At 41.6% G+C, this 24682-nt stretch overlaps 1 protein-coding gene and 1 long non-coding RNA gene across 6 annotated transcripts in view; one reads left to right on the top strand and one right to left on the bottom strand.

Annotated features, from left to right (window-relative positions):
- LOC146359509 (uncharacterized) overlaps positions 1–24682 on the top strand; it is a 38886-nt gene that overhangs the window by 6905 nt on the left and 7299 nt on the right. The window contains exons 2-4 of one of the 3 annotated variants that reach the window (XR_014786686.1): positions 4329–4438; positions 5067–5132; positions 12378–12473. This is a non-coding gene — a long non-coding RNA (uncharacterized LOC146359509). The remainder of the gene's footprint in view (positions 1–4328; positions 4439–5066; positions 5133–12377; positions 12474–24682) is intronic. The other 2 variants (XR_014786688.1, XR_014786687.1) reach the window with 2 other exon arrangements.
- Positions 4786–24682, bottom strand: part of RSPO3 (R-spondin 3) — a 75593-nt gene continuing 55696 nt past the window's right edge. For all 3 annotated transcript variants that reach the window (XM_084827475.1, XM_084827476.1, XM_084827477.1), the window contains exon 5: positions 4786–5842. In XM_084827475.1, coding sequence (XP_084683601.1) covers positions 5658–5842 — 185 coding nt within the window. In that variant the 3' untranslated portion in view covers positions 4786–5657. The remainder of the gene's footprint in view (positions 5843–24682) is intronic.

Here is a 24682-nt window from a genome sequence, read left to right as displayed (position 1 = left end):
GGAGCAATCTCCAATAGGCCTGATTGGAGGTTCATTATTTAAAATGGTGGCAGCATGCATACAACACATGTGGCATACACGGCAGCAAATTGTGGGTTAGTTAACCCATGATTTGCCACCATTACGTCTGAATAGGCCCAATATATTGTTCATTGTTGCATTGTATGGGGTGGCTTGGTCTTGAATGGGCGATTACAATCCATTATCATAAAAGACCTGCTCCTAGCAAATGATATGGATCAACACTGCTGCCTGAATTTTTGAACTCACCTTTGGGGTGTGGCTATGGGGACAGTCATGATACGCGCCTGCACTTCAAAATTTAGTACACCACTGGTCCCTGGCCTTTTAATGTGATCACTCCCTTGTGGTTCCACTTCTCATCTCCAGCCAGCCAGCTGTTCCATATCATGCTGCAGATCATTGGGCTGCATATGAGCTCCCAGCGCCCACATGGATTTGATGTCATTAGCAAGCATGAATTTGTCTAATCAATTTTTTAAAGCCATGTACATAACTGGAAGGTAAGATTCATTTTAAAGACTCAAATAAACAAGCAACTATATTAAGCTGTTAAAAACATATTTGTATTCTTCAAAGAAAGCTATGACTGAATATTTCTTTAAAACGAACTTGAACGGAAACCTCAGTTATATATATATAAAAAATCTTGGAAGTCCTGGCTGGAAATATCAGAGTGCTATTTCAGAGTACTCTGAAGTGCTAGTTAACACTTTGTGTCTCTCTGGTGACCTGAAACATGGTGTGTTGTGCAGGAGGGGCAATCAAAGCATGTTAGCAAGGAGCAAAGCAGCTGAGTATGCATCTGAGCTCCCCCCCCCCCCACAAATCACCATTTGGAGCTATTATTTTATAAAGCCAGAATCCAAGGCAATTTAGGATACTCCACTTGTTGAATATTCCAGTGGCTCTTATTTTTTAAAAGTAATAGTGCGGCATGTAACCATGACAATGATGTTTTGCCAGCTAGAAGGGTTATAATTAAAAATGGAAAACATCTGTGGCTGCTCCTGAGATTGCTTTCAGGGAGGACTCAAGCCCTCTGTCTCTGTGTTATACTGACTTCAGTGGGACTAATTAGGGTGCATCCATGCATATGCAATAGGTGGCACAATGGGACTCCAAACTTCAATTAGTCCCCCCACCCTGCACATACTATAGCAAATTAATGTATCATAAATAATGCACACTTGGCATGGACAGGAATGGACTGGTGTCAATTAGCAATATCTTTTCTGGGGTGCAGCCATTTTGTCTTGTATCCCTAGCCTATTCGTATGCGAAGCCAGGGTAATGATGCAGGATTCTGGTTATGGCACTAAAGTATTGTTCCAAGGGCATAAAGTCACAGTAGACTCATCTCCACACTCATGCATCCATGAGACACATGTCAAGGGGACAGTGAACACAGGATGCTGTCTGGAAGCCTGCCATGTTTAGGATTTACCTTTGTTTACTTGACACCGCAGGCTGCTTTTGGTTCCTGTGGCTTTTGCAGCTGAGATAAATGAATAAAGCAACAATCTTCAAGCCACACCAGGAATGGACCAGAATCACAAAGAGCCTATGATAGCATTTTCTGACATAATGTGGTTTCATCCCTTTGGTAAACAATAATGTGGGAAGACTGAGGACCAGCTGACATGGTTATTTCTGAGGCAGGAAGGTCCTCACAATGTGATTTTACCATCTCATTTTCATGTGGATCCATTATCTGATGATGTGGAAAGCTACAAATTTCCTGCTTGAAGTCTTTTATGTGGGGGCTGGCTCACACAAATGACTCCCCATGTGTAAAGCGTGTGACAAAATAACTATATATGTGTTAACATGCAAATCAGCCTTGTGATTGAATCAACCTTGTGATTGAATCAACTTGGATGCACTTTGTATGTGGATGTACTTTCTTCATGCTAATGTTTCTCATCATATAGCAATGCTGCTTGCTTCCATATTCACTCCCCCCGTTTTCCTTTGATACCTTTTGTCTCTCTGAATCCTCCTTTTCCTTCCCTGTCTTGGTTGTCTCCATCATTGTCAGAATTTAGATTTCAAGCTTCTTGGGATCAGGAACATTCCTTTTTTGCTTATATTCTGTAAACTTCCACATACATTGATGCTGCCAGTAGGGATATTAGAGAAATCTGCAATGGAACCATATGAGTTCAGATTTTTATGAATCTGACCAGTGGATTCCACAGTGGACTGGCTTTCCCCCTGTCGGGCAGATTCCACAGACTTGCAAACCATTTTTCTAACCTTTGGAAATCTTGCATAAATTTCATTGTAGAAAAATAAGCAATTTTTAAAAAAAAAACCCAGCCAAAAATGTGCTGGTCTCCCATAGGCTAAAGCATGAAAATGCTCATTTTGGGGGGGATTTGCACATTATTGCATGTGCGAATTTGCACAAATTCAGAAACTAAAAAAAAAATCCAATTCTATTGATGGGCGGACAATGGAACGAAAGGTGCCCGACAATCCACAAAGCACGGATGGAACATTTTTTACATAATCCATACATCCCTAGCTGTCAAATAACTAATATAATGCCTGACCCTAACTTTTAATCACAGGATGATAGTTTAGAATGACCTTAGCTATAAAACATCCCATGGAAGGTGTAACTTATAGGGGGTATCTTCAGACTCTATTAGAACCTGATTGCCCTGGAGAGCGGAGAATTTCAGATGGAGTCATTTGATTCTAAAATGCTCTCATGGAGAATTTGCAGTTGATAGATTAGGTCTGTATATCTCCAGATTAACCTGGGATTGTTTCTGTGTGCTTGGCCTCTGTACTGATACTTGGGTATGCATCTGGTAGTATAAATAATTACTTCCTCTTGCTCCCAGTCATCTGTATAGTACTTTGGAAGTGGAGCAGAACTGTTAATATAGGGAGACAGATACCAATCCACTTTTACTGATCTTTCCACAGTTGAAATCCATGAACATCCAAGCTCTTACGTTGTGCAGCTCATACAAGGAGACCACTGAAGTGGGTTAACATACGTAATGTTTCAGAATTATAAACAGTTGCCACTCAATATAAACTGCGTAATCCTATAAAATCCAATAAAAAGTGAAATTTTCCAGCTTAAAATTGAGCTTTTAATATATGTTTCTAATAAAATAAATTCTCTTTTTATGTCAGTTTTAAAATCACAAGCATTCCAGATGGTGCTGCTCTGAGGTGCAGAATGATGAACTCTTTGGTAACAACAACTCCAATGATAACAGGATTTTTTCTACACACCTGAGGCATGCATTAATCAGCAGTGTTCTGCCTTCTGTTATATCTTACTACTTAATTAACAAGTTCAGCCATGGGCAATGACAATGTGATAGTCGACGTAGCTTGCAAAGGAATGTTTTTGCACTTTATTTCAAAAATTGTTAATGTTAATCATTATAGTTTCACACCAAGGCAACCGCTTCTTCACCTAGCTACCATTCCAAATGTGGGCAGTATAATCACATGCTGAAAATGACGTTCTATGATGGTTCATTCAAGCTTGCCATTTTAGGGAGAGAGCGCAAGATAACACCAAGTGCTTGTCATCACTGTGAGTTCACGAAATGTCAGTGCTAAGTTAATATGGCAAGCAGTGGATGTAGGTGCCAAAGACTTGGTGATTGTAGAAGCCACATTGACCTGTATAGAAGACAGGCAAATGTTTCACTAAAACCGAGTAAGAAAGAAACATGTGGATATGAACAACAGCTTATCTGTTATGGTTGCCAGCAACATAGCCACTGCAGCAAGGTAGTTTGCAGTCAATGGAAATGATCTCTAGGCTAGAAGCAGGTGGTAGTTTTTTTGGAGAGCTGAAGGTGGCTGGATAAAGAAACTGCTATTGACCATTATTCAACAACCCTCACAATCTGTTTGACCAGAGGTGATAGACAAAATGCAACAACAACACAGTAAACCTTTGCTCTATTATATTGCCTTCAGCTTGGTATGCTTAGAAACTATTGTCTGCCTCTTGCTTTAGCAAAAGGTTGGATTTAGCTTGCGATGAAAACTGAAACAAAGGCTGCCTTTCACAATGTGAAATAGAATTAAGGTGTGATGGCTGTTCAGTATTCTGTGGAGCTAAAGCTGAAATTGATTTTCCCAGTTTGGGGTGGCCTTACTCTGGGGATTTTTCCACCCGTAGCTCACTTTGTCATCATTGGTCCTGGTGGAATTACAGCAAGTGAGAGAAACAGAATGAGTTCTACCACAGCGCTCGTTTTTGTGAGTCATGTAGATTGAGTTGTACAAATGATTTTCCCTAACCCTGCAACTTGATTTACTAGATTGGATGAATGAAGCATTGGCCTATTGGAGTCTGAACTAGGGTTGCCAACATATGAAGTGTCCCCGTAGCTATGCTTTTAAAAACATCTTGATCTACAGAAATTCACAGGTAATAAATTTATCTCTGTGCTGTGAGAAGCTTTGCCTGCTATCTGCTGCAGATCAAGACCTTGTTGAAGGAACAGCTGTAGGGCTGGTTTAAATATTGCTTGTAAAGCTGTATCACCCCATCTCCAGTAGCTGGTTAGTCCCCTTTCTATCATGAATGAAGATGCCTGTCACTCCAAAATTCTCTCTGGAAGTACCCTTTAGTTTCATTTGGTTTCATGGACTCCATTCACAAGTGTGTGTGTGTGTGTGTGTGTGTGTGTATGGTGGCTTTAGTTTACAAAGCTGAAGGTGACAGTGTTTAATTCAAAGAGAGAAAAAATCAGCAGTGCAAATGACACTATATTTCTGTGGTCTATCTTCTCTGTTCTTTATTCACTCAGTGTTTGTTTTCTACAAATACGATTTGTCAGTCAACTGGAAGATTTGAAATGTAGATTTAAGTTACACAGAGTTACAAAAGGTATAGAACAGCACACACTGTATATTTATGGTTTAGACCAGAAAATATTGTGCTGTCCTGCAGATAAGACCGCTGCATAGCTAAGCGCCATTGCTTGTCCTTCAGAATAAGAGCCTCCAATGTGTTTACTGTTATTTCTACTTCCTTTCCCCCCTTTTGCTTTCAGAGCCCTGGAGCTATTCCGTCTGGAGTTTCTCACATGAATCTGGGACAAAACCCAGGGAACCACCAGGTACTTCTGATAGACCGTGGGGTATCAGACCTCAGATTCCCACCACGTCTTAAGAGATTTCCACTTTCTCTTGATTCATATGTAACATATATACTTTTTGCACATAGGAATACTGCATCTTTACTTAGATATCTCTTGCTTCATAAACAATAGATTGAAAAATATTTTACAAAGGAAAAAGAGAGTGAGTTCCAGATGTTGTTCAATATATTGCTATACCTTATACCATATTGATAATTATATACAAAACCTTTAAATTGCCTCTTAGAGATGCATGGAAGCATATAATATAACAGTTTGAAAGTATCCCATTTAAAGTTTTTTTTTAAAAAAATCTTGGCTCATGTCAGTTTCTTGAATAAACTATGACTGCATGAACAATATAATAGCAATTATTTGGAATGTTGTTTAAGATTTAAGTATAACTGGTAATATTGTCCATTTGTGGCATAATTGGGGAGCTCTGGCCCCAGGAATCTGGTGGAGATAGCAGCAGCAAAAGTCTTAAACATTGGTGTTAGGTGATTAGTGTGCAGTGCTGATGGATACTGGTTTCTGCTGTTTATCCTGTGCTCTTCTTTTCTTCGGTTGCGTTTTACTTTTGTTTTCTCGTTCTTGGTTTTGCCTTCTGGATTCTCGGCCTCTGTGTTCCTGACTGGTTTCCTTGCTTTCTTCTCTTTTGGGCTTTTTTCTTCTTTCCTTCCTTGGTCCTGCAATAAACAGCTATAATACATTACCAGGTGTATTACCATTTCCTTAGGAGTTGTTGTTGCTATGTTCTCCCTTTAACCACCAGGTGTCCTTAAATTTTGCATTCCTAAATCAAGAAAAAGAAACCCCTCTGACAAGAGCTTCTTCCAAGGGGAAGATGCAACAAGATGCATTAAGGCTGAAAATAGCAACTGGAAGGACACAGAACTTCAGTCCTTTGTCCCAGTCATGACAAGTTACTCAAATAGGCAAATTATACTCATTTCATTTTTTAAAAGTCTCAAAAAGACATTGCCTTCCCTCCCTCCATTTTACCATACCCAGAACAACCTTTATGATAATCGTTCATATAAAAATGAATGTCTGTGATTGTTCCAGTTGCTTGCCTTATGATTTTTGCTATGGTCAACAGCCATCAATAAAAATAAAGGACGCATATTAAATGGCATTATCATAGCATATATACATAGTTGGCTTTGTTGCATATATTTTAACCGCTGGCAATACCCCACGCTTTGTTAGCAAAATCTTTTCTATACGGACCTTGTATATCTTCTGATAAGAGAATGATAAACACAATTCAGCTAATGACAATCTGAATTTAAAGTTGTGGGCATGTTTGGAGCTTGAGTCACCTACATCTACAAATTGTGAGGAAAGAAGAATGTGTTAATGAAACAAAGTTGACTTTAGAAGTTGAAAGAATTTTGTACAATGCAGTTGTTAAAGTGGATAATGCAGCTGGAGAAAATGTGATCACTACAATACAGACTTCTCCGCTGAGATATGAAACGAATCATGGGAAATGCACAACTGCTCTGTTTCTGAATCTCTGTCTTACAGATTGCATTGCTTTAGGTGACCTAGCAATACAAATCCACTAAGGGGCACCATTGAGCTTTCCAAACCCATCTTTTGCAATGCACTCAGATAAATCAGGGTTCTTCACAAGAGAATGGTAAAATATCATCGTCTTCTGGAGATGTGTAGGGTTGAAATGAGGAGGGCAGTGAAGAGCAGCTTTGTTGGTCATGACCTACACTTATTCTGCATACAGCCATTCTATATACATTTCCCTCCTTTTGCAGTGCTGTTACTCTGCGGGCCAATCTGGTTTACCACACTGAAAGGTTACAAGGAGGGACCCATACAAGGCTATCACTTATACAATCAGTTGTAGCATTCAGTTACAGAAATGCCAGTACAAAACAATTTACTGTGTCATGTTGCTTAAACCAACAGAAAGAAACAAAAATGAGAATACACAAATGTAGTATCAAAATCTGTGAACCAGGGATGCAGGGGGGCAGTGGGAGAGATGTGATGGATAAAATTACTGATCCAATGTTTTAGGTTTTCACAGATAGGAGAATGTTGTGCAACAGTTGTTCAGCTGTTACTATTAACAATCTAAAGCATATGCTAAGGAAAGCATTGCATTTATAAATAAGGTCTATTATCTCACCTGCTAATCTGCACATACTGAATTTCTTATCAGAATACAAAGGAAAGATATAATAAAGCAAGGGATATGAGATTTAAAGACTTATAAGCTTCCTCCCCCACCCCCAGCTAAGCTTCCTCCCTAACCTTCCCGTCTCATTGAATGACTGGTCTGCAGTTTAATCATGACATGGAATAAAGGGCCGTGTGGGGAATGCTTAGGTGGGCTACATACAGCTTACAGCCCCCTCATCAAACCCATTCAATATGGCACCAAAAAGGAAGAAAATATATGTTATTCCATTAACAATCCATGATGGAGAAAACACACTGGAAGAGCCAACTTCTCAAAAACCACTGATGTAATTCTTGTTTACTCCTGGGTCAGCTTCAAGCCACCTATAGTCCATTAATGCAATGTTACATAAATTCTCAACTTCTTTCTCATTTCCAAGAAGCATGACCAATTTTTTGGAGAAGGGCCAACTTTCAAATACACTCAGACTGAACTCTACAAATGTCTGCCAAAAACACAATTTTAAGGACCCCTGTCCCAAGGCTCGTATCGAGCGCAAAAGAGATTGCATTTTCATTTGCCAACCTTTTTGCTTTTCACTGAATAGCACTATCCTCCGATATTTCAGGTACACAATCGCCTGTGCCACTTCTGAAGGAGCAGGGCAATGCCAGACTCTCTACCTCTAAGAAACTTTGCCTTGGTGAGATGGGGTATAGGTTGGGTGAAAATGATCTACCCAAACAGTCCCACTCAGGGCTGGTGTCAAGGGTAGCCATAGTTGGGCTCTTGCCAGGGGCCCACACCCCAGCAGGGGCCCACTGACAAGAGCCTCCTGGAGTCGCTCCTCCTCTTCACCATGGCAACCTGTTTGTTCACCTGCCTCCCACGCTGGCCCAGACAACAGTGGTGGAGAGAAGGAGGAACAGTAGATGCCACTGCCTGCTTGCTCACTGGCTCTCTGCCTGTTAAGCAAGCAAGTGGTAGCAATGATGAGAAAGAGGATGAGGAGCAATAGCAGCTGGTGACAATGGTGGTGAGAAGGGAAACCCCACTGAGGGAGAGGGCCCATTAAAGTGCCTTCTCCAAGGGCCCTCAAAAACCTGAAGCCAGCAGTGATCCCACCGGCAGAGGGAGCAGAATATAGAGCTCTATAGATCCTGGCATTAGAACATACAGCTTCCATGTTATTAAGTATATTTTACAGTTATTAATTACATGCTCCCTTTGTTCACAATAACCCTGTGAGGTAGGTTAGGCTGAGAGGTAGGTTAGGCCCAAGGTCACCCAGTGAGTTTCACAGCCATGTAAGGAGTTGAACGCATGATTCCCTGATCCTAGTTGAACCACTACACCACACTTCCCCTCTCCTGGGCTGGAGCACACAGCCATACCATTTTTAAAAATGGTGTGAGCAGCAACAGTCTATGCTTTCACTCCGTCCTACAGCAAGGCATCCCTACAGCAACATTATTCACACACAATCACAATTTATAAAGTATGGACTGGAAATCATGCTATTATCTCTATGAGGAATAATAACACTAAGGGAAAATGCTGTTGGGATGTGTATTAAATGATAACTAAATTATTTTAAAGGCCTTTAAATGTTTATGAAATTTGTTCCTTAAACTAACGTTTTTTGGGGGCTGGGAGATGTAATTGGAGACTTGACTTATATGTCAAGAATTCCATCCCAAAGAGATTTCGGGCTATTAGTAGAAATACCTGTATTGGAAAAGCTTATTCTTGGCCTTCAAGAATATAATCCTTCCCATTAGATTCCCTTGAGGTCATGGACGTTGCTCTTTTTAGATACATTAGTTCAGATGGTGGAGGCATTTGAGCAAACCAGAAATACAAATGTGATGCTGTATTATGTCAGAACTGCATGTTTAGTCTGCCTTTCGAGAAATAATCAGGAAAAGTTATACATGATAAGAGACAGATGCTTCTACCCCAGCAGATATCTGAACTCTTTCTAGTACAGTATTACAACAATGGGAAAGCAACCACAGGAATTATTTGATTTCATGTTAAAAGGATTTGCAATCCAACCACTTTGAAATGAACAATGTTAACATTTCTTTTTAAATATTATCTCACTTAAAATTCTCTCACTTAAAAATAATTTCAGGAAGGCAACATGTAATACACAAATCTGAGATGGTATGTAATGTAATAAAGGTTTTTCTTATGCCAGTGGTAATTTATTTCCTTTGTTCCCAAAAATCATAGGGCTACAACAGACAAGAAGATAAAAGTCCAGTACCCCTGCCCCCAAATAGAGTCAATTCATGTAGCATTCATCCTGTCTTCCCTCCCTCTCTGCAACTTAACCCATAATGCAGAGCACAGTATATCAGCAGAAGAGAACAGAAACAGACAACCTGCAATGTACCAAACCACATGCAACAGAGCAGTGGAGGACAGAAATGTATATTTTTTCTAACTGAGGGAAAATGCTTCATTTATTTATTTATTTCATTTCTATACCGCCCAATAGCCGAAGCTCTCTGGGCGGTTCACAAAAATTAAAACCAAACAACACACAATACCCAATACTTCATGATACCCAGTACAGAAACAAAAGCAGAGTAGAAACAAAATGCACCCTGTTAGGTCAGCTAAGGATGGCCATTGTGACCTACTTTACAGAAGACAGTCCTCTATTTGAAGGGCTGCCCAGCCCAAGTCTGGTTTAAAGACGGAGAACCATAACAAGAAAGAGCAGGAGCCTTGAAGTTGCCCATCAACAGTTAAAACCTACACAGAAGGCTTAGCAGGCACACAGATCACCTGGTCCAGATCTACACCTCATGTCATATCGATATGATCCCATAATGGTGACACTATATCCCTCTTGCGGATTTATACCTCGTAGCACACACAATGACATCTGTTGCAGTATTTTGGATAAAACGGAATAAAAAGCAGGAAATAATGCCAGAAAAGCGGTAGACAGAACGCATCATGTGCCCCAACAGTTATCAGGGCACTTCAATACCAATCAAAAGCGCTAGTGTAGATATAGCCCTGGTCATTGTCTTCCCTACTATGGCGAGTTGTATTAAATTTTCTATTTAAATTATAGTAATAATTTATTAATTTGTATCTATACATATACAAAATTAATGCAAATATGTGTCCTCTTTTGTCCGGGGGTGAGGGGTGATGGATTAGTGGCCACTCTAGGTCAGGTCCAAATGTTACTAGCCCACATGAGCACCACCAAAAACCTCAACCATGTGGAAGGTATTACATGTGGAAAGCACAACTTCTGAAAGCTTCTTACTTTCTTACCGTATGTTTCTCTGGCCAGAAGCATTTATTTATTTTATTTATTTCAAGATTTATATACTGCATTCACTGCCAACAGAGCGGCACTCGAAGCTGAATACAAGAAGAATAAGACAACAATAAAACACAATAATGAAAAAAATTAAAACACAATTTAAAAGTCAAACTATAAAAAATAAAAAGTATCAAAGCAAGTCATTTTTATTAAAACTCCACATGCAGCACCCTACAGAAGCGCACACTTCCTTGGGGTCTATTGGTTCTGACTTGCAGATACGACATGTGTTTGAGCATCCCTGCTGTGGAGAAGAGTGTATTGTCAGTAGTGTTTCAACTGGCCTGAATCTCCACACATTATTTTCTGGGATGTAGAAGTCTTCAGGTCTTATTCTGTGAGATGCTTGCTGCGACTGACCCCAGAAATACTAGCAGAGAGATCATTCACTTAGCACGTTAATAGGATCTGTTTTAGCGCTTGATATGATAGGGTGTGTTTATGTTATGATTCAATTGATGCCTTCAAAAAATAGTAGACCCCCAAATGCTGGCATGGAGTAATTTGAAAGAGGCAAGAGATGCCAAACTGGATGTGAAGCAGCCTAATAAGCATACATGTCAGGGACACTTATGTTTTCAGTTGCAGGCATTGAGGAAATGGAAGGGCAGCCTGGTACGATTGTTAAGACTAGATGTGATATAAGCGGCATAGCTTTGCTCTGGTTATCAGTATGTTTTGCTGCCACTTCTTATCCTAGCTTCAATATTAATATAAATATGTCACAAATATTGTTTTAAAATATGCCTTATTTTAAAGCAGAAATGTTTTTTCCCCCCTGCCAAATTGCTGTCAAAATTTGGATGTGATTTCAGTGGTGGGGTGTGTGGCCCTGGTGAGTTCCAGGGGTTGAAACTGGCCAGCAGACCCTCGAAAGGTGCCCACCTCTTCTGTAAAGAAAACTTGTGGTCACTATGGGCCTCTGTTCCATTGCGTTCTATATGATGTGAAGTGGCCCTTAATAATTTCTGCTTCATGGATTTTACCACTATCTGTTGTTTTACAATATGCTCCACGCATACAGTTCTGTTGCTCTACATTTGCTTTTTTGCTTCTCCTCAAAATTGCAGATGTTGTTAAACATGAGCAAAACCATGCACAGCCATCTTCCTTCCATATTGATTTCATTCTGCATTATGCCAGCAGCAGTCTTTCAGTAATAAAAATCATGCACCAGTGAATTAGGTCTGTTTGCTCTAATGAAAGTCTGACTAAATAAAACCTTCATGTGAATCTTCCAAATGTAGGTTCTATCCTGTTCGACTTTTGTAAGAACGTAATAAGTGTTGTTGTTTTAAATCCCCAAAAGCATGAGCAGTGAATTTACGGTTGTTTGTATTACCGTAACTTTTACATTAGCTGAAATTTGCAGACAGCTTTTTTTATAAAACAACCAGAATGTGAAGGATTAATGATCTGATTCATCCATGTAATGATGGAGGCAATCTCTTAATTTTATTTGATAGGTACCAGTGTATGAGGTTTTAACAAGTGCTGTGCCAAAACTTTCTTCCACATTTTTTTACCATTCTCATTCCATTTGACAGAAAAGAAATTGCTTTTGAAAAAATGTTCAAAGGAGAAGAAAATTTCAGAGAAATTCTCATAGGTTGGGTTTGGAGTTCTTGTACTTCCCTTACTTATGTCCCAACTTCCCACACTTCAGTTAAAATCGAGGGGAAGACATCATGAGATAACTCCTCCCATGGGGCTTTTCCAGATCAAGAAGTGCAGGGAGCCAGGGAGGCTACAGAGCAATGGAGGGATGTATAAAAGAAAAAGCACAGAGCACCCTCAGCCACCTCAAAACGATAAGGTAAGCTCACAAACACCACCAAAAGAAATTCTAAACTGCCCTGACAACAAGGCAGAAAAATGAAAGCCTCTTTCATGGGGGGAAGAAAACGTTCGGGAAATTGGAAGACAGATTTTGGCATTGCACTAGCTCCACCTTTTCTCTGGAGCAGTACACAACACTGTCCCCTTTGCACCCGCTACCGGGCTTTCAGGAAAGTGACAGTAGTATAAGAATTTGCTTGTGACACAAGATGTATCCGCAATCACCCCTCAGAAATTTAACATTTGTGAAACCCTGGGGAAGGTGCGGAACCCTGAAGAATGACAACTAGAGCTGAGCCCAATTTTCTCAGGAGACATTTTCTCAGAGAAAGGTTCTGAGATTTTTCTTTCTGTAAGAAATAGAAGGCCAGTTCACAGAATTTTCTGCAACATTTCTTCATATTTTTTTGGTGGTAGCTGCCCCCCCCACACACACAGAATGCTCCAGAATGAAGCTTGGTTTGTGGCATTGTGGAGGATAGAAAATGGTGGCCAGGCTATCAACAGTTGCTGCTGTGGCCACTTGCAGTGGAAGTACAGAAAACAAGAACCCTGAGGAAAAAAGAAGTGGTGCTACAACCACTGCTAATGATGAGGCCCACCTCTGAGAAACAGCTGGAGAATTCTCCTCCCCCTGGAGAAATTCAGTGAAATGGTCCCCACCCCCAATTTCTCTGCCCACAAATAAGGAGGAGAATTTCAAAAGGGCATTTCTGTACAGCTAAAATTTTACCAATATGTTTTCCAGCTTATCTAGTCTTAAAGCCTCAACATGTCTTAGGGAGCAATCCTATGGCCACTAGATGCTGTCTAGAGGGCCATAGGATATGCTCTTTTCCGGGAACCGACCTTGGAGCCTGTGCTCCGAGGTTGGTTCCCGGAAATCTGACCTCGTCCCTCGTCCACACTGCCTCTGAGAAGACGAGTGTGGAGCTCAGAAGACAAGCGCAGAGTGACTGAAAAGGGGCATTCTGGAGGGTGTTCTGAGGTGGGGAGAGCAGAGCTGCGTGCACGACACATCCAATGTGTCGTATGGCAGCTTCCTTTCCTGGTCAGCTATCCCCTCCCCGCTGCTAGACAGCTGAAAACAGCTGTCTAGTGAAAAAAAGCAAGGCAGGAGAGACGCAGAGGGAATGACTCCCCCCCCCCCCGGTGCCTCTCCTGCCTTGCTTAGGATAGGCGGTCACCTCTGAGTTCAGTGGCAGCTGCCTATCTAGTTAGGATTGCACCCTTAATGACTAATATTTTCATTTCATATTTTAATAGTGCATTTGGTTCTGAATCACTCTATCCACAGAACTCATTATGGGCTGGAATGTTCATCTCTTGGTGACTGGAGATTCAGGACACACAAAAGGAAGTACTTCACGTGGCACACAGATAATCCATTACTACAAGATGTGATGATGGCCAACAACCTGGATGCTTTAAAAAGGAGATTAGACATATTCATAGATAAGGCTTTCAATGGCTACCAGTCATGATGGCTATCTCTCTAGGATCAGATGCAGCACTGCCTCTGAATACCAGCTGTTGGAGAACTATAGAAAGAGAAGAATATTACCTTTATGGTCTACTTGTGGACTTCTTATAAACATCTGCTTTTCAAATAATCTATTAATACTTTTTAGTGAGAAGATGGCTGCCTTCAGGGCATTGCCTTCAGTCTTGCATTCTCTCTCTCCCTCCCTCCCTGAATCCTGTGATCTACAGATATGTTTTAAATCAGCTTTCCCTGATCTGGTCCCTTCCAGATGTTTTGGACTACAGCTCTTAGCATTCCTGACCATTGGCCATGCTTGCTGGAACCGATGGGAGTTGGTCTAAACTATTTGGAGGGCACCAGGTTGGTGAAGGCTGTTTTAAATTTGATTTGGCCGTCGTAGTGTAGTTGTTAGAGTAGAGAGTCGGACTAGGAGTTGGGTGGTAACCCAGGTTCAAATCTTCACTTAGCCATAAAGCTCTTTGAGTGATCTTGGGCCACTCATTATCTCTTACCTTAACCTACCTCATAGGGTTGTTATGATAAAAGGGGAGGGGACAGAACTATATACCCCATCTTGAGCTTCTTGAAGGAAGGCAGAATATAAATGTAATACCTGTAATCTATCCATCCATCCATGCATCCGGCATTGGACTGAAAAGACAAGAGGCCTGAATTCCACTAGCATATTATCTGCCAGTCCCATGGAATGTCACTGTGGGCATCTCTACACCAGCCTAAAATCCTGCATGTAAAACAGGGCTTTCTGCTTCGGTTTTAAATGTAGGATCACAACAACTCCCTTTTTCACCTGCTTCCTTTCCCCCCTCCTTCTCCCCATTTCTGAGTCTTCCATTATCTTTCATTGATCTCACTCCTCTTCTTGCAGTGTTTCCTCTGTTCATGGGAGGGAACTCAAGCAGAACACAATGGGCTAATTTTATAGCTCATTATCTGCGATCTATTTAAAAAATGAACAAAGGGCACTTAGTGCAGGAGACGCCCTAGAGGGACATGGTGTCATGTAAAGAGCCCGCAAACTTCTGTGAAGGAGCAATCTCAATCACAGGATAAAAGCTCCATGTGAAGAAAGCCTGTATGTGTACCACACCTGTGAAACAGGTGTAAAAACTGAAAGTAAAATACTACCATTATTACAGCTGCTTCTGCAGAAGTTTAAATCCTTTAGCTAACAACACTGTATCAAGGCTTCAATAAATAGATAGATGGTGCCATATGATGAAAGCATAATAAAAGCAGGTGGAGCACCTTTTCTGAATTGTATTGCATTGTACATATTTTGGTGTTCCAGCGCTTGGATCCCCCATTGGCAAATCCCCCCAGTCTCCAATCATTTGCCCAGCTAATGAAGTCAATTCCTTGACTTTAAACTAAATCTTTCTGGTTTTGCAATGCACATTTCTGCTTAGGCAATAAACATCCGACATCTGCCATTCATTAATATTAATTATAAATGGTTACTAGCTCAGAGGATCCAAGTCCAGCAGCTGAGATTTTTCTGCAGTCTGACCTTGTTAGAGTTTGTATAGAAAGGGTTCTGTTAAGAAGGAGCCTTATACTCCAAGCCAACAATAAGTGGAGTTTTCAGAACACAGCATGAATTCAGTGTAATCAGTAAGAGAGCTAGAAAGGAAGGGGAGGTGGGAAGAGAATTAAGCCTGGCAGGAGGTTTATTTAAATGTTTAGCATTCTTAGCCTTTTGTACTGGCTTAAAACCAAGAACAGCACTGCTCATAATGATAGCATGCCATCCATTACGTGGTATACCATCAATAAAAGCTGTGTGAATTAAAGATTGTTCATCTTATGTTTCAAGAATGTAGTAGTGTTTCAAGTTGGAAGCCTGCTTTTGTTTTAAATTGAATCCTTAAATGATGAAAAGTGGTGGAGACAATTACAAAGCTAACTAGCTGATGTAATTGTAAGCTGAAGACCAAAGCACAGGCAATATAGGTGTAAATCTTTCTATTGGGGCTACTGTTTTCCATAGACATAAGCTTAGGAGGATTACAATTATGGATATATTGATGTATTTTTTTCCTTTTCTAAGTGAGAGAGGTTCTTTGGTTGATAATTTAATATGCTAAGAAGGAAAATGGAATCATATAATATGAATGGATGACAGAACATCACTATGTTGTATCATTATAACAATAATTATGATTAAAATATTTTCCCCAGGTTTCTGTAACTTTGAGATAGTTGCTAGTTGTGGGGTTGTGATTTATGCAGCCTGATCCTATGCATGTTAATTTCCATGGAAGGTGAAGGCACACGTAACATTTTTAGAGCGGCGCACCCACTCTGGAAAGTATCCTTATCACAGCTTTCCCTAGCCTGGTGCCTTCCTGGTGTTTTAGACTACATCTCCCAGAATTCAAACAGCTCCTTGATGTATGACTATGATCCCTCAAATCAGTTTCAGGTCTAAATTTGTCCTGAGACAAATATTTATTCTATGCAACTGTTAGTTGTTGCAGGGACACACACACACACTCCAGTTAGTGTGTCTGTTGTGGAGAAATGGTAGGTTCTCACCATTTCAGGAGAAATATTTTGCTGCTAGAAATATGTGAATTCCTCCATAGTTTTGTGTCCCATTACATCTCATGGAATGTGGCTATGGGCCATCTCAAGCACATGTAAACTAGCGCCCGTTGCATCAGTGTTTACGCACATCTTCGCTTTTCACACTCACCCTCTGCTCTGCAAAATCTTTAATTATGTTTTCAAAATAATTTAATTTTGAAATATATTTCTGTGCTTCTGTAGAAGTTGAATCCTTCCCCCCAGCCCCATTTATAACTGTCCAGGAGAGGAGAGCCCACCAAAAAGAGAACTATTTTTTAAAAAAAGAAACAGAGAAACGTTACCTCTATATAAAATGAGGGTTTATTTCTACATTAATTCAGTATTAGAAAACGCACAAAGCAAAAGCTAAACAACAATTTATTTTAATCCTAGTTGGCTTTTAAAAAGTCATGCTTTAGCTGAAAATAGTGCCACAATTGCCTGATAAATATGGTTTGTATTAGGGAAGAGTCTAGACTAGATGATGATTTAATAGTCCATTTTGGACCAGATGTCGATACATTTCTGAAACTGTAATCATTTCTCTATGCCTACCCTGACTTGGACACTTTCTAAACCACTTCCTAATAAGTGGAACTGACTGTGCCTTGCAGGCCTTCTCTTTATAAAAACATTGGTAAAGGTGATGCTTTGAATAGTTTGCCTGAGGAGAGGCAATGCCAGTGATTCAGTACCACTTTGAGATCAGCACATAAAAACGCTGGCTAATACAATAGTAAGTAAATACTACTGAGCTCTGTGGTTAACAGTGTCATAACTGTGTTGCTATACATGGAAGTAGTCCATGGAAAAATAATTAAACGCTACTAAATTTTGCCATCATTATATTTTAAAACGTCTACTCCTCTGTGGCGGACATTTCCAAAATGTTATGCATACTTTGGCCATGTTTATTAGAACAATTATAATTATTTGTTCTCCTCCTCCTCCTCATTGCCCTTCTTTCCCCTCCTTTCACTATATTTCTACCATTCAAGGACTGGAGTGCTAGATCCAAAAAGAGTATGTGCCAGCAGGATCCCCACCTAGTTTGTCTAATTCCCTTCCTCTCCACTATGTGTCAGTATTCTCTAGGACGGTGAGTAGGTTAGAGAACAGGGAAAGTAGGTTGCTTGTTTCTGTTGCTGTAGCAGGATAACCTGCTTGCTAAGGGTACAGTCTTGGGAAAGGTGCCAGGTAAATAGAGTTGGGATGCATGAAGAGTTTGGCAGAGAAAACTGGTTGTTGGTGTAAATGTGATATGTGAATGTATGGTTTGTTTTGCCTCACTTAACTAAAATCCACACAGTGTGGTCTATATGACACTAAAGGAGCAATCCTATGGCTGCTAGTCAGAGAGCTTCCTTTATTGGGAGGTATGGAAATGAAATAAATGAATAAAATAAACAAAATATCTTGTTATCCGGGAACCGACCTTGAAACTCTGAGGTTGGCTCCCGGAGAACTGACCTTCCCTCCCTTCTGTGCTGCCTGCTATTCAGATGGCTGTCTCTCGGAAGTTTGCGGGCTCTTTAGATGATGCCGTTACCCTCCAGGGTGTCCCTTATTCATTTCCTCCAGCCTATTTCATGTTTTCCCCAAATGCAAAAGATGTGATATTTTTTTCCAGCCCACGGAACAGGAGCACCATGACCTCCCTGTGAAATTCTCCAATAGTGGAAGAAACCACTGTGTCTGCCTGCTGCGGGAGTTTGTTTTCAGTTGTTGGAGGCGTAGTCAGGATGAGATTTGATAAGGGCGAGGGCAAGAATTGCCTGTCAATTGTGTCTCCTGCCTCCACATTTCTCGGTTGGAGGGAGAAGAGGGTAAAATGCCTTCCTGCAACAAAGGGAGACACATCTGATCCCCCACCCCACCAAGCTCAGAAGAAACGTCCTCTGTTGTTTCAGAGCACTCTATTAAGTTCAGTGGGGCTTACTCCCAAGTAAGCATGCCAAGGGTTGCAGACTTACAGCACAATCTTACATGTCTATTCAGAAGTAAGTCAGAGGTTTCCTGGGGGCTGTGAGAAAACAGTACAGCAGAAGTTAAGCTACGAAAACAAGACTCCCCCCCCCTTTGCACACATGCCAGGGCGGGAGGAAGGCACTCCCTCAGTTCAAACCATGTGGCTGCCGTGTAAAGAAGCCCTTCCTAATCCCGCAAAGAAACCGAAAGCAGGAAGCTCTGAAAGGATGTGTGGGTTTTGCGGGGGTTTTGCTTACTGGAGAAACACCCATCGGTAGACACAAAAGAGGGACAGTGTTGACAAGCAAAGCCATGGTCTCAAGGAATTGAACAACAAGCTGTTTGGGATGCTGCTTTACCCTCAGTAGCTTATCCTATGGTCTCACACTTTGACACTGCTGCATGGTTGCTGCCCCCAAAACTGAAGATTAGCCAGTACTGGGTCCAGGTTCTCAAGAGCCTTTCCTTAGGCAAAATGTCCTTGTCGCCCTTTGGTGCATCCCACTTGCATAGTGCTCCACAGCTTCTCCTCTTCCTCAACATTGCTATTGCTTAATTGTTTACTCAGAGACATGGGCATCTTCAGGGGAGCAAGGGGTCAATAACCCCCTTGGATGAGCCACAACCCCCAGATTCCCCACTTTCATTTTAGAGAACAAGTCTCTAGCTGTTGTAGAACCCAAGGCAAAATGTGTAGCCAGTAATCTGTCCATTCATATTTTAAGGAATTAGCCTGTTCCTGCCTTTCACTATTTTTAGCTAATGAATGAATGCAATGGTAGACACACTCAAGAGTCTGGAGAACTTCCTGGTCCATTTTCAAGCCATTTCTTCCCTATTGGGAAGTGATCATTGCCCCATATTCAGAAATCTAAGGTTTTTTGCTTAGCTGTGATTGGGCAGTAGTGTGTTTACCCCCAAAGAAAAGGTAGCAGCATATACAGGGGTTTGTGGTCTTCTAACTCAGGTCTTATTACAATTTTTTCTGAGTTTGTAAACATTTTAAAATTTTATCTGCCAATACATGCAATCCATCTTTACTATACCTATATTGCAGGAAGCAGGGTTGTGGCTGAGAGATGTAAGGTACACCAGCCCTGCAAAGTATCTCAGTGTTGTTATACCCACTTTGCTAGGGTGTCTGTCTCCTTCATGGATTACTGCCTTGTTGTGTGGCAAAGGGGCTTGCGTAACTCAGTGAAGCCATAAACTATGCCGTGCAGGGCCACCCAAGATGGACAGGTCATGGCGGAGAGTTCTGACAAAATGTGGTCCACTGGAGAAGGAAATGGCAACCCACTCCAGTATTCTTGCCAAGAAAACCCCATGGAACGTATCACAAGGCTAAAAGATATGATGCTGGAAGATGAGCCCCTCAGGTCGGAAGGTGTCCAATATACTACTGGGGAAGAGCAGAGGGAATTTCCAAGTAGCGCCAGAAAGAGTGAAGCGGCTGGGCCAAAGCCGAAAGGACACTCAGCTGTGGATGTGTCTGGTGGTGAAAAGAAAATCTGATGCTGTAAAGAACAATATTGTTTAGGAACCTGGAATGTAAGATCAGTGAATCAAGGTAAGCTGGAGGTGGTCAAACATGAGATGGCAAGATTGAACATGGACATCTTGGGAATCAGCGAACTAAAATGGACAAGCATGGGTGAATTTAATTCAGGTGACCATCATATGTACTACTGTGGGCAAGAATCCCTTAGAAGAAATGGAGTAGCACTCATAGTCAATAAAAGGGTGGGAAAAGCAGTACTAGGGTACAATCTCAAAAATGATAAAATGATCTCAGTACGAATTCAAGGCAAACCATTCAACATCACAGTAATTCAAGTCTATGCCCCAACCACTGAGGCCGAAGAAGCTGAGGTTGATCGGTTCTATGAAGACCTACAACACCTTCTAGAACTAACACCAAACAAAGATGTCCTTTTCATCATAGGGGATTGGAATGCTAAAGTAGGAAGTCAATAACTGTGATAACAGGCAAGCGTGACCTTGGTGTACAAAATGAAGCAGGACAAAGGCTAATAGAGTTTTGCCAAGAGAACACGCTGATCATAGCAAACACTCTTTTCCAACAGCACAAGAGACGACTCTACACATGGACATCACCAGATGGTCAATATCGAAATCAGATTGATTATGTCCTTCGCAGCCAAAGATGGAGAAGCTCTATATAGTCAGTAAAAACAAGACCTGGAGCTGACTGTGGCTCAGATCATGAGCTTCTTATTGCAAAATTTCGGCTTAAATTGAAGAATGTAGGGAAAACCACTAAACCATTCAGGTATGACCTAAATCATATTCCTTATGAATATACAGTGGAGGTGAGGAATAGATTTAAGGGATTAGACCTGATAGACAGAGTGCCTGAGGAACTATGGACAGAGGGCTGTAACATTGTTCAGGAGGCAGCAACTCAATCCATCCCAAAGAAAAAGAAATGCAAGAAAGCCAAGTGGCGGTCTGATGAGGCTTTACAAGTAGCTGAGGAAAGAAGGGAAGCGAAAAGCAAGGGAGAAAGGGGAAGATATATCCAACTGAATGCAGAGTTCCAGAGAATAGCAAGGAGAGACAAGAAGGCCTTCTTAAATGAACAATGCAAAGAAATCGAGGAAAACAACAGAATGGGAAAGACTAGAGATCTTTTCAAGAAAATCGGAGATCTCAAGGGAACGTTTTGTGCAAAGACGGGCATGATAAAGGACAAAGAAGGCAGGGACCTAACAGAAGCAGATGAGATTAAGAAGAGGTGGAAAGAATACACAAAAGAACTATACAGGAAAGATATTAATATCCCTGATAGCCATGATAGTGCAGTCACTGAACTTGAGCTGGACATCCTCGAGAGTGAAGTCAAGTGGGCCTTAGGAAGCATTCCTAACAACAAAGCTAGCGGAGATGACAGTATTCCAGCTGAGCTATTTAAAATCCTAAAAGATGATGCTGTTAAAGTGCTGCACTCAATATGCCAACAAATTTGGAACACTCAACAGCGGCCACAAGATTGGAAAAGGTCAGTTTACATTCCAATGCCAAAGAGTGCTCAAACTACCGTACAATTGTGCTCATTTCACATGCTAGCAAGGTGATGCTCAAAATCCTACAAGCTAGGCTTCAGCAGTATGTGAACCAAGAACTACCAGAAGTACAAGCTGGGGTTTGAAGAGGCAGAGGAACTAGAGATCAAATCGCCAACATTCGCTGGATCATGGAGAAAGCAAGAGAATTCCAGAAAAATGTCTATTTCTGCTTCATTGACTACGCTAAAGCCTTTGATTGTGTGGATCACAACAAACTGTGGCAAATTCTGAAAGAGATGGGAGTATCAGACCACCTTACCTGTCTGCTGAGAAACCTGTACGAGGGTCAAGAAGCAACAGTAAGAACCGGACATGGAACAACCGATTGGTTCCAAATTGGGAAAGGAGTACAACAAGGCTGCATATTGTCGCCCTGCTTATTTAACTTATATGCAGAGTACATCATGAGAAACGCCGGGTTGGATGAATCACAGGTTGGAATTAAAATTGCCAGGAGAATTATCAACAACCTCAGATACGCAGACGATACCACCCTAATGGCAGAAAGCGAAGAGGATCTAAAGAGCCTCTTGTTGAGGTTGAAAGTGGAGAGTGCAAAAGCTGGTTTGAAACTCGACATTAAAAAAACTAAGATCATGGCATCTGGCCCCATCACTTCCTGGCACATAGAAGGGGAAGAAGTAGAAGCAGTGACAGATTTTATTTTCTTGGGCTCCAAGATCACCGCAGACGGTGACTGTCACCATGAAATCAAAAGACACTTGCTCCTTGGGAGGAAAGTTATGGCAAACCTAGACAGCATAGTAAGAAGCAGAGACACCTTGCCGACAAAGGTCCGTCTAATCAAAGCTATGGTTTTCCCAGTAGTAATGTATGGCTGTGAGAGCTGGACTATAAGGAAGGCTGAGCGCCGAATAATTGATTCTTTCGAACTGTGGTGCTGGAGAAGACTCTTACGAGTCCCCTGGAGGTCAAATCAGTCCATCTGACCTGGAGGTCAAATCAGTCCATCCTAAAGGAAATCAACCCTCAGTGCTCATTGGAAGGACAGATACTGAAGCTGAAGCTCAAATATTTTGGCCACCTAATGCGAAGAGAAGACTCCTTGGAAAAGACCCTGATGTTGGAGAAATTGAAGGCAAAAGGAGAAAGGGATGGCAGAGGATGAGATGGCTAGATAGCATCACCGATGCAATGAATATGAACTTGAGCACACTCCGGGAGAGGGCGGAGGACAGGAAGGCCTGGCGTGCTATGGTCCATGGGGTCACGAAGAGTCGGATACGACTTAACGACTGAACAACAACAACAAGGGTGTCTGTGTGTTAGAATGGTATATGACAACCCTGCAGTGTATTCCAGTTGTTATCCAGGGCCGATGTACATTGCACCCGTCATCGGTGAATTCGGTGTCCTGTCGGGTTAAATGCTCTCGCATTAAAACAATTATCCACACTCACCCATTTTCCCCGTTGCGGTGCTTCATCGAATGTGCGAGCTCGGTTCACACTCAAGCTCTGTGCTGTTTTCCTGCTCTTAAAGATGGAGGTTCTCATTGGAGGATCAGAAACTCTTCCTGTTTCTGCTGATTCCACACCCACCATGCTAACAGCTCTCGACGGCCCCATGTCATCTTCTGGCTACTGATCACATAGCTTCCTCAGCACTCAATGTTTCCTCAGCAACAAGCAAAGGGTTGGATGATTTGAAGCTTCAAATTTTTGAATCTTCAAAGATCATGCCTGAATTAGAAAAAAAAAATCATGGAGAAGCCACGATTCTTCAAAGATAACGCCTTAATTTAAAAAAAAAAAAAGCCGAAAGGGGTAAAACTTAGTCTCATTTGAAGGGACAGAACAACCCCCTGCTCAATGCAGGAAGCCTGATTCCCAGGTGGTTGCCCATCCCACTACTGACCGGGGCTGACCCTGATTAGCTTCAGAGATCAGACAAGCGCACGCACATCCAGCCCTTTGCTTGTTGCTGAGGAAACATTGAGTGCTGAGGAAGCTACGCAGTCAGTAGCTGGAAGACGACATGGGGCCGTTGAGAGCTGTGATCAGACAGGAGAGAAATACAAACACTGCTGTATATGGACAGGCCGGGGAAGGGACTACGACCAGATACGGTAGCAAAGGTGGAAAATCAGAGCACATTAAGGGGAAATACCGGGATATCAGGGTATTGAAAGCGGAAGCATGGAAGCGGGAAATTCCAGTTCCAATTTGAGGTGGGTACTGCATAGTGTGAAAGACAGGCAGTGAAACCTCATTGGAAGCGAAAAACCCATAAATGAAGATCAGCCCCCAGACCCAGTCTCCTGGTGTGTTGGGGCTTTTTAGGAAAATGTGGAGTGGGGGGCATTGCAAAATTGATTGTAGAAGCAGTGCAAATTATTAAGGGATACATGGGATTGAGATATATTTATGAGCACATATAGCTTTAAGAGAAGCTGCAAGTTTTAATTTTTCTTCCCTCCTGCAGGCTTTGGTGAGGCATCTCCCTTCCTTTCTCTTAGTGCAGGCTTTAGAGCTGAAAGCATTGTCCCATGTGGCTCCTTAGAAGTTAGTGTTTTCTCACTGTGACAACCACAACCTTCCTGCCCTCTTCTAGAAACATCTCTGAACAAATAAAGAGACATCTATAGACACCAAAAATCTGCATTACTCTACATCTCAGGCTTGACCACTCCCTTTAGGCCTCAGCCTTATTTTAAATAGGTATATGCAGGAATCACCTGGAGGACACATGACCAGGTCATCCCCTCCACTTACTGGTCAGTTTGAATTTCCCTCTCTTTCTTTGTCTGAGTGGCTGGCAAAGAGTCAAGACAAGACTAAGCCACACTGCAGAGTCCCAGGTGGTCCTTGTCATCCACTACTCACTAGCTGGTTTGGTGAGCTAAGTAAGTTAGTTAGCTAATTCTATGTTTCATTTTATTTTAACAGCATCTGACAATTTCTGAACTTCTCTCTGCTTGGTTTTTTAAAATAAATTTACTGGATTGGATGCTGGAGATGATTTAGTTCTTTTTGCCTAGTCTGAAGGGTGACTTACCCCAGCGTGCCTAGACCACTTATCATACACGCTAAC

This window comes from Heloderma suspectum, chromosome 1, assembly GCF_057233095.1.
Source record: "Heloderma suspectum isolate Gila_16-S chromosome 1, 16-S_ref, whole genome shotgun sequence".
Classification (NCBI taxonomy): domain Eukaryota; kingdom Metazoa; phylum Chordata; class Lepidosauria; order Squamata; family Helodermatidae; genus Heloderma; species Heloderma suspectum.
This window is presented reverse-complemented; position numbering and strand designations above follow the sequence as displayed.